Genomic DNA, 17,127 nt, shown 5'->3' on the forward strand with positions numbered 1-17,127 from the left:
TAAAACAGTGTGATCATTGAACATTTTGCAATTAGATGTCATTAGAATTACTAACGGTCACGAAGTCCAATGATTCCCAGTAAGAGCCACAAAGTCCGCTTTCTGTAATGCATCTAATTTTGCTTGCTTTTCAGTGTCACAAAACCATGCTTTTATCAAGGCTTCTGTCAGGTAGTCTTTTGAAATGAAATTTTCCTCCGATCAGTCGTAGGAACGCGCTTTATTCCGACTTCTAACATTTTGTAGCTCTGATATGTGCATATATGTAATCGATGTACCAGGAAATCGCATTGACAAAAGTTCCCCTTTGCTTGGAAGTGAAAGTGTGATTAAATCGCTTATTTTTTAACGCTTATGGAGCATGCCATCAAGCTTCTCAGCTGTGCTTGGCTAAGAAAAGGAAACATTTTAAAATAACGAATATGATTCTGCGTTAACTGCATTTTTTTTCATAATGTCTCAAACCAAGAGGATGTGAGGGTAAATGAATGGGGAAGCGCCATACATACTCAGTGCATCCCTCTTGGGAATCGAACCTCGATGTCGGCGCAGAGAGCCTCTACAATTGCACACGCGGTGGCTTGTCTATTTGAGGTATGTAGATCGGTATATATATACATATATATATATACCCGGATCGCATGAGAAGTAGTGTGTTAAAGAAGTTATGAAAAAGAAAAGGGAACATTTTAAAAAATAACGTAACATGATTGTCAATATACAGTAATTGTTTTGTGAGTGTTATTGAGTGTTGCTGTCATCAAGGATTTGATTATCATTATTTCTTTCAATCAGGTTCGTATTTGTAGGATGTGTTGTGTTCAAGTTACATTCCGTGTTTGTCAATCGTTGTAAAGATAACAGGTTTCATTCATCGATTCGCTTTTACTGCATCAATAAACAGCTCGCCTTCTTCTTTATCTGAGACCTGACACACTGCATGCACGGGTTTTTTACACTGTCTTCCTTTAGCGGACATTGACTTTTTCCACCATGTGCTCTGTTTCCGAGTAGCTGCACTTATGAATATGCTTGTATGTATCAGACGCCTTCAAATTTTTTTCTGCCTTCTCAATTGTGTAATTGATTTTTGTTCAGCACTCTTTGGAACTGTTGCTTTTGTCTGTGCACTCGTCAGTTCACGGGAGCCACCGGTGTACATGCATGAAGTTTCCCAGTTGTCCTGGTGCCATGTCTGCTATGTCCACGGCTGTATTTAATGTTAGCTAAGACCCGCACTTAAAACCTTCTTCTCAGTTTCTCTGAGTTTGTGCCAAACACCACCCTGACCATCTCATTTTCGTCTGCATAAGCACAGTCCCCCACCGTGAATATTTAGCGGCAGTGTTTCATTGGATTGCGCTGACGGACGGCCTTATATGGGCAGGCACTAAATTACAAACGCCACTGGCAGCCTGTCTATGAACTTAATTTAAACTTTAGGTTTACACCATGCTTTGTTTCCGAAGTAGCAGCCACTCATGAATATGGTTGTATATATGTCATTCGCTCGCTTCCTATTGTTTCACTGCCTTCTCAATTATATAATGCATGTTTTCTTCAGCGCTTTTGGAGCTCTTCCTGGTTTCTACTGCATCATGATTACGTGGGGGGATGAGCTCAACTCTATTACAGTAAATGGAGAAAAATAGCTTCCAGTTACACCATTACGCTGAGAATTTCAATGAAACCTGCCCAACTTTGTAAGGAAGCTGTAAGGAATGAACCTGCCAAATTTCACCCTTTCTACCTACACGGGAAGTTGGAGAATTAGTGATGAGTCAGTGAGTGAGTGAGTCAGTCAGTCAGTGAGTGAGTGAGTGAGTGAGTCAGTGAGGGCTTTGCCTTTTATTTATATATATATATATATATATATGCAAGTATTATGAACTGTTATTGACTCTGTTCTATTTCTTTTCTATTTGCTGTGTCTGGCTTGTCCTGAACTTGGGAGTACATAATCATAAATATCCTAACAAACTGTAGCAGACACCCACAAGAGGAAGGAACTATCACCCTTTGCCTTGTGCAACACCGGGAAAACAAAAAAAAAATGTAAAAACAGATTTTTAATCAAAAAATGCTCTTAATCAAAGAAGATCTGAAGAGCATAATAGGCAAAGCTTGAAATAAGCAAAGGCAAACAAGTCCCATAAACCACAAATCCAGAAAGAATGGTCAAAAAAAGACCATGAAGGTCACAAAATCACAAAAATCACAAAAGCACAATTAATCAGAAAAACATACCAAAACCACCAATTGAATTCAAATGAACTGCAAAGGACTGTGCACTCTCTCAACCTTTACAGGTATAGGGATGAGGGCAGTCCCTTGACAGTGATGGACAGTGGCTCTGCCTCTTGGAGAACTGCCTACAAACAAAATGGAACATGGTAACATGGGCATGGATTCATTGAAATAAAATTGTACACAAGATAAAAAAAACACACATTAATGCAAACATTTAAAATAAAAGTAAGAATATTAAAACAAAAACAAATAAAACAGGAATTTGAAACCCAGCACCTTGTGGGACCCTGCTGAAACAACACTGGTGTGGCATTTGGTTTGCTTCTATTTCTAAACTGTTTTTGGGTTTATAGAAAGGCTTTGAGACCCTTGGAATCAATGGATGGAAAGAATTGTATCATCAGATCACACAGCCTAGCATAGACTCTACTATAGGATGCTGATGAAGAGTGGGATGCCAGTTGTCTGAGGTCTCCAGGACAACTGAATCTGACATTATTATCTGTTATTACTAACCGAACCATCCAGAGGCTGATTTTCCCAAGAATGAGTTTTATTTTCCTGTCTTCCATTGTCAACTGGTCATTTAGAAGATAATGTGAATTAGATATTGTTGGGATCCATTTCTGTTAACAGTTTGGAATGACTTTGTTTTGCTGTGTATTTAAAGTAACCTGTGTCTTTATGTAATTAATAATTTGTAAAAACTGTAAATGTATTTTACCTGTGAACTTGTCACAGCATTCTGAGCCTGTACTCAGTGAAGAATGCTATACAAAAATAAATTGAAGTCAATTCGATATTTTCTCATAGATCAATTTCTGCAGCCCTGGCTTCGCCTAGTATTTTAAGAAGCATGCTCTTGGCAGCCAAACACATTCCTTTTTTCCAGCAAAAAATAAAAAAGAAGAATCCTATCAATGTCAGATGATATTTTTGTGCTTTTGGTAAGATGGGGCTCTTTTATACCAACAGCTTTACACCACTTCTATAATGCCTCACTGTGAATGCAAATGCCAAAGCAGAAGTTTTATTTCTTTTTAATTTCCTTCCTTTTTAGTCTTTCTGGTGTGTGTTTAGACTATAGTGTTAAGTATGTCTGTCTATCTACTTTATTTGCATGTGACAAATAAATAATCTTGAATCTATCTATCTATCTATCTATCATCTATCTATCTATCTATCTATCTATCTATCTATCTATCTATCTATCTATCAGATTAATACTAAATATAATTTTAGTGCCTCCTGAAGTTGAGAGTCCAACAGTCAATGTTGATTTCCCTCACGTTCATATTGTATTTAGAATTTCTCTATAGAGTTCAAATGTAATGGCCTTTATTAGTACTGCCAACTTTTTTCACAGTTCGGAAACCTGGTTTATAATACCTTTTTAAAATATCCATTTTATTTATTTTTTACTTGTTTAGGTTTACTGGGAACAGAATATCACTTGATCTCCTATTGCACATCATCACTCATTTGTATCTACATTGAGTTTTGTTATTGATATTTTGTCAGCTTTCTGTAAGCACAGCTAACATTTCATGGTACATTCCCCAATAGTAAACCAGGTCCGTTTGTGGAGCTACTCCCTTGCTGCTGGACATAATTACAATAAAAACATTTAGCCATCAATTCATTGTTGTATTCACGTAATTGAGCTTAGGATCATTGGGGGTAAAGCCTATGTAGTTAACAACTCTGGATAGCAGTACCTGAACATTGCCAATGGGGTTACATTCTGGAAGGCTGACAGCTCCTGTATAGGCCTTTTGAATTTGTTAATACAGTAGGAGAGTCTAATGAGTGTGCTTACCATTTGCAGTGTTTTCCTCGCATTCCTCCTTGGAGTAGCCTGAATAGCCAATCAGTATCCTGTCAAATGTGAGGGACACACTGGTGCTACTATTACAGAAGTTTGCTTCAGGATGATGAAGAAGAAGAATTAAAAAAGCATGGGTTAGGGCTTAGTTTTAGATGTAAATAAAATATTCATATTGTTACATGATGTGAAATTAAGCAGAATGTTCATGTGTCACCTATCCTTAGTAAAACAGTAATTTGCCTTCAGTATTAAGCAATAAAATATTACTATATATTCAAACTATAACTTGGTGGCTGGGTTCTATCAATTTCAGAAAAAGAGCAGTGAAAAACTTGGAGTAGGGCAAAGTAGGCCTAGATGGGTATGTGGATGTAGTTGGACTAACTGGAAAGAGTTATGAATGTTCTATTTACATTTTGAATATACTGAAACAACCACATACTACCAATAACCAGGTTGTTATAATTATAATGTTGCTCTAGAGCAGGTTCCCAGCCTGCCAAGGGGTGCTAGATGGCATTTCAGGATGTTGCGACAAAGAGGAAGGCTGTGTCGTGATTCACCAAAGTTGAGTGAGGGGTGTTCTCTGGACATTGCAATGATATGTAAAGATGGGTGAGGTCTAAAATCAATTTCTGTGCAAGCCTTAATCTTGAAACATCACTGATTTTTGAGGTTTGATTGAAATTTTGCCAGGGGGCACAAGGGTGACTGATTTGGATGTAACACCGGCTGCTTACATGTAGCCCATCTCTCCCTGGGGTGATACTGACAGTAGCGCTGCAATTTTAACTGTGTGGTTCATCTGTTTTGAAATGCTGTGATGGTGTTATTGGGTGACAAAGCTCTTCCACTGTGCTTCATTGCTTAGTATCCCAGTTGGGAATCACTGTTCTAGGATATAAGAGGTACTGCAGGTGGGAGTGGATGTCATAGAGGTTTTTGTCGTACAAATATTCATTTTTCATGTATCCATCTCTTTCTGGACTTCATTGGACCTCTCCTTATGTGTCTTATCTATGCCAATTATAGAAATAATGACAGACCCCATTGAAAGCTTCTTTTTAGGGTGAACCAGCATCAGCGGCCCCCAACTCCCCCTAGTCTCAGCTGAAATACACTTTTTACATGGACTGAAATCAGGGCTTGGCTGGGGCTCATAAAAACAGTATAATATTACTTAAGAAGTGTCCAGTTTATGGTAAAATTGAAATATCATTCTATGAAATGAAGCTTATATGTTGTCACACAGAACTGTGGCAGGGTTCAAGTGAGCGTAGTCTGTTGCAAGCTGTATGGCTGCAGCTGTGTAAGAGAGATGTCACCCCTCACAGTCATCCTCAGACAAATGTTTATGTCCTTTGGTGTCCTTTTTTGGCAGTAGCCTCTATGTCCTGTGTTTAAATCACAATGGGAGGGGGTATACTTGCAGCAGTGCAGTGGTTAGCCTGTCAGACAATTTATTGTTAAATACAGGAGGCAGAAATCCCTTTAGGCACAAATTAATTAGAAATGTTGTTTTTTCATATTAGGAAGGAGTCTGAATGCTTTAGGAGTCCAAGAATGTTTTGGAAAATTTCAGAACGAGTTAAGATTGATTATTCTTTATACTTAAACTAGCTGTGCTTCCTGACTAAGATGGGTTGAAATGTAAATAATCAACATAGACTTCAACATTAACATTTGTAGTGCACTGTGTATAAATAGAAAAATCAATTTTGAAGAGCAGATAAGGCTTACCAATCTCACAAACCTCTCCTTTCCACTCATCTGTACAGAAACAAACTCCATTCTGACAAATTCCATTGTTAAGGCAGGGGCAGTGGGTAGGTGTTGGAATTGATGGAGCACTTGAAGGTGGTGGAATCACTGTCACAAAACAGAGATTATCAAAAACCATTATGTCTCTTTTCTCAAATGAATCAATATTTCAATAATATTGAATGAAATTAATTCTGAAATATCTCATTGTTTTTTCTAACCAGATGCAGAATATTATCATCTGTAAGTAACACAGTGTCTGTGATAATGTTAAAGAATCTCTTAACAATAACTACATTGTTCTCAGTTGGCTATTTTTTACATGAATATTGTCCCATGCATAAAGTTTGTAAGTTCCATGCTTTCCCTTTCTCTTCATTAACAGTTGGTCTGAGATTAGACCCTTCCTAAGAGACCTAACATTAAGCACTTGACTGTGATCGATGACCAGTCAGACAAGGTAGATTCTCAAACAGACTTAGATTTATAAAACTAGACTTATTTCTTCTGCCCAGTCTGGATGAGTTTAATAAATGATGAATCAGACACTGAATAGGTCCTCTATTTCCTCACATTTAATTCCTCTAATTTCAGGTGAGATCATTCTCTAGGACAAACTCAATTTATACTGTGAAAATATTTTTATTTAAATAACACCATTTTGTCCAAAAATCCCAATCACCAGCATACACAAATTAAGTTTGCCCATCACTTATATTTCATATCTATGAGAAAACCCATTAATCTCTCTAAATGCTCACTGTAGATTCCTCTGCATGCTTCTACTGTATATCTCCCTTTTGATCATTTGTCTTTAACATTCTCTGTCATTGATTTCTTCTACTAATATTCTTTTTCTCCCTAATATTAATTTAGTAGGGTTCACTGCTCTCTGTTTTATCCTTCTCCAGCATAGGAATCTTTCAGTCAAGTTCCATTGTTGCCAAACTTGCACTGGCTTCTTGTTTGAAACAACAACATGCATTTGTTTCACACATTTACATACAGAACATGTAGCTCAAAGTGCTTTACAATAAGTTAAAGCAAAAAATTACAATTAAAAATAAAAAGTAAAATATAAAGATCTACTAGATAATAAAACACTAAGGTCTCTGTATCCAGACCCTCTGAAAAATCTAATTGGACAGTTTGGCTTTGGTAACACGATGAAAGAGGAAATCGAGTGTGAGATGCACAAGGATTACAAAAGCATATAAGTCATGCTGAACGAGTCAGCTTACAAGATGGTAAGTATAAAACCAAACAGGAGGTGAGAAAGGTGCTTTGAAAACAATGACAGAGTATAAGAAACAGGCTTTACAGGAACATGCTCGAGAGAGGAGTGTCGATGAAAGGACTTTCACACATGCAACTACAAAGGAAGGGTGGTGAAGGTACATGCCATTTGGCAAGAGATAGCAAACATTTTTCCAATTATTACTGACAGGTATGTTGGCTAGTAATAAATTGATACAAACAATAAAAAAATATAAACTTATGCAATACAGATAAACAAAAACTAGAAATGGTTGAGCCTTTAAGCATGGATTTAGCTGCTCTTAAATAAACTAGGATTTTAAGCTTCTAATGGTTATGATGTTAAGCTCAATGCTATAGTCACATGGCCAAGAAGGACAAGAAAGTAAAAACCCCAGCCAGTGAGATGCTGCTGAAAACAAACCTGCAGGGGTTCCAAGGCCAAAAGACCACCCGCCCCCACTGGGCATTCTATCAAACATAAATGTGTTAAAGTAGTTCAATATTATTTTGATGCACCGTCCTAGAAGATTAGATGCAGTGGGTCTAATTGAAAGTTGGAGCTTCCACATTCCTTCTAACATCACAGGCAGCTATAGGATACTAACTGTTTTTTTTACTCTTTTAAAATGTGATAATCCTGAAGCTCTGTGCATTGAGGATTAAAGGCACAACCAGCTAATATTAAGAACTGGATCTCATTCATTAAACAGTCTTCATTTAAACAGCAGCTTTAGATAATGGAGCTATAAGAGAAAAAACATGACAACAATAATTTATTCAATGAAAACGAACAGATTTGTCAATTCTATGACCCTTGCCCTAATAGCTACCATTGCCCCATTTAGCAGAAACAACCTCAAGTAGCCTCCTATAACCATCTAGAAGCCTCTAGCATCGACAGAGAACAATTTTTTCTCAATACTCCATGCAGAATTCTTTTAGCTGTGAGATGTGTGAGGGGTGTCTTACATGTACAGCTCATATCAAATCCCCCCACAGCATCTCATTAGAACATTAGAACAGAACATTCTACACTAGAACAGGCCATTCAGCCCAACAAAGCTCACCAGCCCTATCCACTTAATTATTCTAAAAAAACATTCTTACTTCTTACTGTCTATCACGCTACTTGGTAGCTTATTCCAAGTGTCTATGGTTCTCTGTGTAAAGAAAAACTACTGTTTGTGTGAAATTTACCCTTAACAAGTTTCCAACTGTGTCCCCGTGTTCTTGATAAACTTATTTTAAAATACCAGTCTCGATCCACTGTACTTACTCCTTCATAATTTTAAACACTTCAATCATGTCACTTCTTAATATTCTTTTGCTCAATGGGAATGAGATCAAGCTTTGACTTGGCCATTCCAGAACCCTCCATTTCTTTTATTCAGCCATTCCTTGGTGGATTTACTGGCATGCTTGGGGTCATCGTGATGTTGTAATGTCCATTTTCAGTTGATGTTCAGTTTTTCACATTATCTTCATGTACCTTCCAATATATAATGAAGAATTCATAGTGGAATCTCTGATGGTGAGATGTCCAGGCCTCAATGCAGCAAAGCAGCCCCAAATGAAAACATTTCCACCACTATGCTTTTATGTATTAGGTTCTTCTGACCAAATGCTGTTTTTGATTTTTGCCAAACATGTCTTCTGGTACTGTGGCCATATAACTCTATTTTTGACTTATCTGTTCATAGAAAAAATGTCAAGATGTCCTGGGCTTTGCCTAGGTGCTCATGGACAAATTATAGTCTGTGCCTAATGTTCCTTCTGGAGAACAAATGTTTCCTCCTAGCATAAAATTGGTGCCACTTCTTTCTAATGGTAGACACCTGCACTTTGACTTCAACAGTGGCAGGAGCTACCTGTATGTCTCATGATAAAGTCCTGTATTTTTTTAGACTTCTTGCACTATTTTGCATTCTGTTCTTGGGCTAAAGTTGCTGGGGCAACCTGGCCTGGACCAGTTGCCAGTTATTTGAAATCTTCTCCACTTGTAGATGATCTCCCAGACAGTGGAGTGGTTGATTTCCAATTGTCTGGAGATCTTTTAAAATCCCTACCCAGTCTCATATCCGCCTTAGACAACTATTTCAATCTAGGCATGGTGATAACAAATACTGTACTCCAGCAACAAAGAACAAACCAAAATAAGTGTCTGGGCTTTAAATAAGAGAAGTTCAGGCAAGATGATCTCTAAAATTATCTCTAAAAGCATTTAAACGTGATCTGGTGTACCTGATTCTATCTTTAGATATTTTAGGTGGTGACAAATAGAGGGGTGTACTTATATTTTCCACATGTGTATAGTTATTTAAATTTAACAACGGACTACAGAATTGAAATGTATAGGTACTGTTTAAATGAAGATCAACTCTTAATATGTCCACATATGTAAAAAAAACACATTTTATGGGGTCAACCTACGCTTTCACATGACTGTTACTCTGGATCTGCTATGATTTGGGTTTCTATTAAATTATTTTTGGCTTTCCTTAGTACTTTAGTGGACTAGGTGTTTATCGGGTTGAAATAACTCCACCTACAACAGACGCTATGAGAAAACAATCAAAAAGGCAATGTATTCTCTCATACCGCAACAAAAATAGTCGTAAGAATCCATAATAAAATAATTATTGCTAACTCCCTTTCACTATCACAATGATGGTCATAAATGCAACAAGTATATTTTCTTAAATTAAACCTTTGGTGCTTCAAAGCGAATGTATTTGTTAAGTTGTAAGATTTTTTCTTTCATTTATAGTCCCTTGTATCATTTAACCCTATTGTAAGTTGCAAGAACATATAAGGTATCTTTAAAGTTTATAAAAAATGTAGACAGGTGTGTCACAGTCTTCTGAAGAAGCACAAGTAAATCGGCAAGGTTGGTGAGTAGAAACACAGCGACTGGCCATGGAAACTGAGTACTGCAGACAGGAGATACATCAAACTGACGGCCATTTACAATTAAAAGATGTCTACTACTTTTACCAGCTCTGCACTCACAGAAACCATTGGATCCCAAGTACACCCATCCACAGACTGAAAAAGACTTGGCAGAAGTAGTCTTCATGGAAGAATTTGTGCCAAAAAAAAATATTCTTATGAAATGGAAACCAAGCCAAGAGACTCTGCTGTGCACAAAAATGGGGTGCTGAACAAATGAAGCAAGTGCTCTGAACTGAGGAGTCCTAATTTGAAATTTTTGGCTCAGACAGGAGGTAGTTGGTCCACAGAAGGCCTGGAGAGTGTTACTTTAATGAGTTCCTGCAGTCAATAGTGAAGCATGATGGAAATTCCCTGCAGATTTCTGCCTGCGTGTCTGTAAATGGAGTTGGTGATCTTGTTAGAATGGATGGAATTCTCAATGCTGGGAAATGCAAGCAGATTCTTCTCCATAATGCAATATCAGAGACACACCTAATTGCTCCCCACTTTATTCAGCAGCAGGATCAATAATTCAAAACACATGGACAAAGTAATAAAGATCTATTTTCAACAAAAAGAAGAAAAAAAGGGTTATGGAAGAAATGGTCTGATCTCAACATGTTTGAGGCTGTCTGGGAATACCTGATGACCAAAAACAAGCGAGATGGCTAATGTCTGCAACTCTGTAGTTGAGTTCTCCAAAATGTTTTAAACAAACTAGCAAAGGATTTACTCATAAAACTGCAAAACTTACCTAAGAAAACTGATATAGTTGGAAGGGAAACTATAGATTTGATTTAGTTTTTTTTACTGTTTGCTACTGTTTATAATGCATTTTTTAAGATTTAGAAACTATAAATTTCATTGTTTTTAAAACGAATCTTTGCTTTAAATAATTTTACATGTAAGCAAGACCTTTGCACAGTACTATGTATGTATATAATTTCATAGAGTTATCCTTGTCACATATACAGAGTACAGTGAAATTCTTACTTGAATGTGCTGATTAACATATGTAAGAAAGACGGTATATAGCACCCGACCCAACACAGATTAGACACGGGAGGCACATGTAAAATTAAATAAATTTTTATTTTTCTTCAGCTGTGAGACACGTTTTCCCCGTGTCCCACTAGCCCAACACAGTCCCAAGCACACAATAAACACTTTCTTCTCCCCTTTTTCTCACTCCACCACTCCTCACCAAGCTTCGTCCTCCTTCCACCCAACTCTGGTCTCTGAGTGGTTGTCGCTGGCTCCCTTTATAGTTCACCCGGAAGTGCTCCAGGTGATTGATCCCTGATTTACGGCTGCACTTCCGGGTATGATGAATTAGCTCAGGAGTCCCAAATACAGCGCCCCCTGGCGGTACCTGCGGGACCCAACAAGGCTGCATCCAACTCCAATTCCCAGGATGCCCTGCGGGAAACCGAGACACTGTTCCACCCCAGGGAGGTGGCCAACTAGCATTCAGGGGGAGGTATTGCAACGTCCATGGCTGTTCCCCCTGAATATAGTGTGCAGGGGTGTCCCGGCTAGGTAAGGACGCCAAGCCCTGTCATACATACAACATGTCTACACCCTTTGGCACCACAATAAGTGAATAGAGCTACAGTACCTTACATCATAAATATATTGTAATGGATGGATTGGTGTCCCAACCAAGATAGATCCTTGCTTCCTTACCTGGCCTGAAGGCCAGTAATAATATATATATTTTTTATTTATTTGTCACATACATAGTTATACAGGACAACATGCAGTGAAATGCATCTTTTCACACACCCCATGGGGTGAGAGTGCAGGGTCAGCGATTGTACAGAGGCCCTGGAGCAATTGAAAGTTAAGGGCCTTGCTCAAGGTAGCATCTCTTTTGGCAATGATGGGGATTTGAACCGTCAACCTTTGGGAGCCCAGTGCAGATCCTTAGCCTCAGAGCCACCACTCCACCCAGTATAATAGATTGTCATGAAGGGAGCTGTGACATTCCTTGTACTTGTCAGGAGGCCATCCCAGGTGGAAGGCCAGAGAAAATGAGGGGTAGTGGAAGGCTGTTTGCCATGCTCTGGCTATTCCCCCATACAAAACTGCCAACCATCCAAACAGGAAGCCTTTCCATTCCAGTTATCCTGGCAAGTAAACATTTAAATATTACACATACCAAAGGTAGCTTTTATGAGAGAGTCCCATTAACCATTACCAGCTGGTACTGGAGATTCCTACATGGGTATGTAGCACTCAGGATAAGAAAAAAAAAACAAGTCTCTTCTCATCTCAATATGTGTGCAGTTGTGGATATTATCTTTCAATTAGACATCTGATATAAGTCTAGAATACCAAATATTCTATGAGCCATATACTTTCATGTGTCCTAAATGACTTTGCCAAAATGATTCTGAAAAGCATACTGTTATACCATTTTCTTACGTTGTGCATAAAGATATACGGCTCGGGCAAGGTTTTGAGAAAAACCACAAAAGTGCTATGTTAGCAGAGTGTGAGTTGATACATCAGTGCATCTCTACTATCCAGTGAAAAGTATGTAAAAAAATGGATGGATGAGTATCTTTTTAATTGCTTAGCATGTTTTTAGTAATTAATTATAATAACTGAAAACATGCCATGCCTGAAAAACATCAATTTGCCAGACATATATTGCAAAATCTCTTGTATGAAATGTGTGTTATTGTATTAGTGAGAGTATGTGTATGTATGTGTGTGTGAATGGTTACTGAAATTAACTGTTGTCTCATTCAGGGCTGGATCCTGGCTTACACTCTGAATCCTCTGAAGAAAAAATTGAAAAGACAAAAACAAAGAGGAGTCAGAAAAATCAGAAGTTTTGCTATAAGGAACCTACCCAATTTGCCAGACAACCCCCCCGCCCCTCACCACAACCACCACCCATTTTTGTTCCAGAAGAAATACTGATCAGTCTTGAAAACTCGGATAGCATCTCAACTATATATAAGAACATCTAAAAGTCCTTTTCTTTCAAAGATCCTAGAGTATGGTAGGTTAAGGATCTTTCAATAAATATCTCAGAAAAGGAGTGGAAGGCAGCCAGGCATAGAACACACTTTAGCTCTATATGCACAAAGCATTTGATAAATCAACTTAAAATCTCTCATAAATCATAATAATCTATTTTTAAAATTGTCCAAAATGTATCCAGGACAAGATACACCCTGTGAACATTGCAATCAAGCTCCAGCCTCACTAGGCCGCATGTTATCATTGTACATCAAATTAATATCATTTGGAATGCCTCTCAGACATCCTTGGTGTCACAATCCCTCCTAACCCATTAACAACTGTGTCTGGTGTACTTCCAGATGGCCTTAGAGTGGGGGACAAATTGATTGTAATTGGTTATCTTGCTTAACTGCAAGAAACACAATTCACGTTTTACTGTATATATGTCAGTGGGGAACTGTTATTCTATACTACAGTAATCCCTCGCTATATCGCGCTTCGATTTTCGCGGCTTCACTCTATCGCGGATTTTAAATGTAAGCACATCTAAATATATATCATGGATTTTTCGCTGGTTCGCCGCTTTCTACGGACAATGGGTCTTTTAATTTAGGTTACATGCTTCCTCAGTTTGATTGCCCAGTTGATTTCATACAAGGGACGCTATTGGCGGATGGCTTAGAAGCTACCCAATCAGAGCATGTATTACATATTAACTAAAACTCCTCAATGCTATAAGCGTGGCTTATTTTGTTTGTTTCTCTCTGTCTCTCTCACTCTCTCTGCCTGACGGAGGGGGTGTGAGCAGAGGGGGCTGTTTACACAGTGGCTATTTGCCTAGAAGATAGGACGCTCCTCTACAAAATGGCGCTTTATCGCGGTGCTTCTGTATACTTAAAAGCACGTATTGATTTTTGATTGTTTGCTTTTCTTAGCGCTCTCTCTGACATTATCTGCTCTTCACGGTGCTCCTTTGAAGATAAGATATGTTTGCATTCTTTTAATTGTGAGAAAGAACTGCCATCTCTGTCTTGTAATGAAGCACAGTTTAAACGTTTGACTAAAGGGTGTTATTTCATGTCTAGAGGGCTCTAATAATGTTAACAGCGTGGGAGAGTTATAAGGGCTTAAAATATATAAAAATAACCATACAAACATATGGTTTCTACTTCATGATTTTCACCTATCGGGGGTCTGGAGCAACCCCAGCGATCGAGGAGGATTACTGTATTTAGAAGGTCGTAAACAGGTTTTCTATGCTCTAACTGCGAAAATATTCGATTTATAAATAAAGAATCCTACTTCGCGGAAATTCATTTATCGCGGCAGAGTCTGGAACAGATTAACCGCGATAAACGAGGGTTGACTGTATTTGAAATAGGAAAAAATCAAATTCTCAGCTTGATGATCTTTTCAAAACCTCATCAAAATATGGTAAGATTTAATTAATACAAGTTTAGAATAGGCATTTATATTGGGGGATTTATCTTCTTTGTTTTTACTGTTTTCTTCTTCTAACAATTTTGCCCATGCTGTTGGCTCTCTTCTTTCTCTCTGGTGGGGGTTGAATTCTGCTTTGTTCTTCCTTTTTTAGCATTCTAATTTTTTTTTTTTCATTTTTGTTTTTCCTAATTTTATGAAGTAGCTTGTTGTACAAGTTCGACTTGATTGTATGCAATGTTATTTTCTTCAAATAAAATAAAAAAAAATAACTAACTGAAAGGTAAGGGTTCATATAAAGGAACACCAGAAGTTGTGACAGGGTAGAGATTCAACACTGATATTGTATGATTACTCAAATAGTTTACTGAAACTGTTATCTTCAATAGTGAGCTAAATTAGCAAGAAGGTCCTCCCAGGTTAATGTCCTTTTTTAAATTATTTTCATTATATTTACACCCATTTTAAATGTTATTTCTGAAACTTCCACAATCTATTTCATAGCAATTGAGTCTTGATTATTTTTCTGGCTGGTGCAAATCTGTACCATCATAAATGGCAGCATTGTGGGTCACACATTTCTATTTGAGCAGCATTTGAGGTTCATCAAAACAAGCAAAATATCAGACTACCTTTACAATATACAGATATTAAAATATCTACTAACATTCTCTTTATTAATATAAAATTTTTATTTTTGGAGTCAGTATTTTTTTTTTAATTTTCTGAAATCTAGCCTCTAGTGAAGAAGTCAAATTTAAAATAAGTGATCCCGAAGAGTAATAATCTAATTTAAAAGCTGTTATTAATCCTTCCATTTTCAAGATCATGTTCCCGAATCATGGTCCTCAAGAGCCAGTTAGGAGAGATGGGGCATGGCCCTGGACAGGACACTACTTCATTGCAAGGTATGGGTTTATGCATAGTGGACCACTTCAGAGATGCTCACTGGGAATGTAGGGAGAAATCAGAGTACCAGCAGACAAACCCACACAGACACAGAGAAAAATGCAAATGCCACCCAGGTAGACTCAGTATGGGACTTTATATTTTGAAAGCAGGGAAATTAATCTTTGTACAAGTTAGGCATATGGCCAAAATCTCTTGCTTTTTCGAGCTGCTCTTACTTCATTAATTTTAGCAAATAAACCAATTTCTGCTTTAGTAAAGTATAGATTCACATTGTATTGTTCTCTTTATTTGCATATTGCATTGTTTTATTAATGTCAGGGGTTTTTTATGTTCCTCATACTTCTTGTTCTAGTTTTGTAGACTACATTTTTGTTGTGGTTACCACTCTGCCAATTATATCATTATCTTGTTTGCATTGTAATGTACCAGCAATTGTAAAAACTATTCAAAGGATTTACTGGGTATAGAAAGAAGATATTGATTTTAGTGACAGAGAAAGGGTAATCCATGAACTCTTCACCTTATGGCAGGTCATCCATAAAACTGAGTGATCATGGAGGAAGATGACTAGTGAGAGAGTCCATCAAGAGACCTAGGAAGCATTGAAAGATTTGGAGATTGGAGAGACAGTGCATACAACGACTGCCCCAGGTACTTCACCACTCACAGCTTTATAGGAGAGTGGCAAAGAGAAAGTCACAGTAAAAACAAACTCACATGACATGTTGACACATGAGAAATTCTGAAGATAGCTGGAAGAAGGTTCTATAATTACTCTGCACATTATGAAAAGAGCACCATTCCCACCATGAAGCATGGTGGTGGTCCTATGGTCTGATGAGGCCATTAAACCAAATTGCCATGTTTAGCATAAGTCAAACATTGAAATTTTTCAAAAGAACAGCACTGTAAAGCATGGTGGTGATGAGTACATTAGAGGGTCAGCTCAAGTTGGATAGTTGGGAGACAAAGTCAGACAGCTAAGACTGCGTTGGTTTGGAAATGTGCAGTGGAGAGATGCTGAGTATATTGGGAGGAAGATGTTAATGCTAGAGCTGCCAGGCAAAAGGAAAAGAGGAAGGCCAAAGAGAAGGTTTATGGACGTGATGAGAGGACATGCAGGTGATGGGTGTAACAGAACAAGATGCAGAGGACAGAAGGATATGGAACAAGATGATCCGCTGTGGCAACACCTAACCGAAAGAAGAAGTTCCTCATTCCACAACCACCTGCTTCCAATGATTAGTCCCTCCCACTCCATACCTTCTGCATCAGCTCATGTTACTTCATTTAGTATGGCCAGTGATGAATCCATCTCTGATCATTAGTATGGGTTGTCCATACCTGGGGCCTCATGCATAACGGCGTGTGTAGAATTCATACTATAATATTGTGTAAGCACAAAAGCGAAATGTGCTTACGCACAAAAATCCAGATGCATGAATTTGTGCGAACGCCAACTTCCAAGTTCTTCCGCTATATAAATCCCGGTCAGCGTGAACATTAACGCATGTGCACGCGCCTGCTGTCCTGCCCCGTCTCCAAATCAATATAAATAGCCCTTAAGCTCAGTGTTCTATGAAAAAGCAATGGCAAAAGCATGGGGAAATAGAAGAATTTCAGCGAATACCAAGTGGAGGCAAGGAAAAAGTACTATTTTTTGGTTTAAACAGTGGTATAAACAACAAAAGGAAGTTGATCAAGTGACATAGAGTGTCTGAGAAACTCGAAAGCTCAAGTTCACAAAGTTGCACATTGCCCGAAATAAA

At 37.9% G+C, this 17,127-nt stretch overlaps 1 protein-coding gene across 1 annotated transcript in view; it reads right to left on the reverse strand.

Annotated features, from left to right (window-relative positions):
* The window catches only part of LOC120520473 (adhesion G-protein coupled receptor G7-like), a gene marked incomplete at its 3' end in the record, with an annotated part of 32,167 nt that overhangs the window by 12,492 nt on the left and 2,548 nt on the right, over window positions 1-17,127 (reverse strand). The window contains exons 2-3 of the mRNA XM_039742811.1: window positions 5,819-5,947; window positions 4,070-4,174 (exon numbers count right to left, since the gene is read on the reverse strand). Of these exons, the coding sequence (XP_039598745.1) occupies window positions 4,070-4,174; window positions 5,819-5,947 (234 nt within the window). The remainder of the gene's footprint in view (window positions 1-4,069; window positions 4,175-5,818; window positions 5,948-17,127) is intronic.

This window comes from Polypterus senegalus, unplaced genomic scaffold (genome assembly GCF_016835505.1).
Source record: "Polypterus senegalus isolate Bchr_013 unplaced genomic scaffold, ASM1683550v1 scaffold_1176, whole genome shotgun sequence".
Classification (NCBI taxonomy): domain Eukaryota; kingdom Metazoa; phylum Chordata; class Cladistia; order Polypteriformes; family Polypteridae; genus Polypterus; species Polypterus senegalus.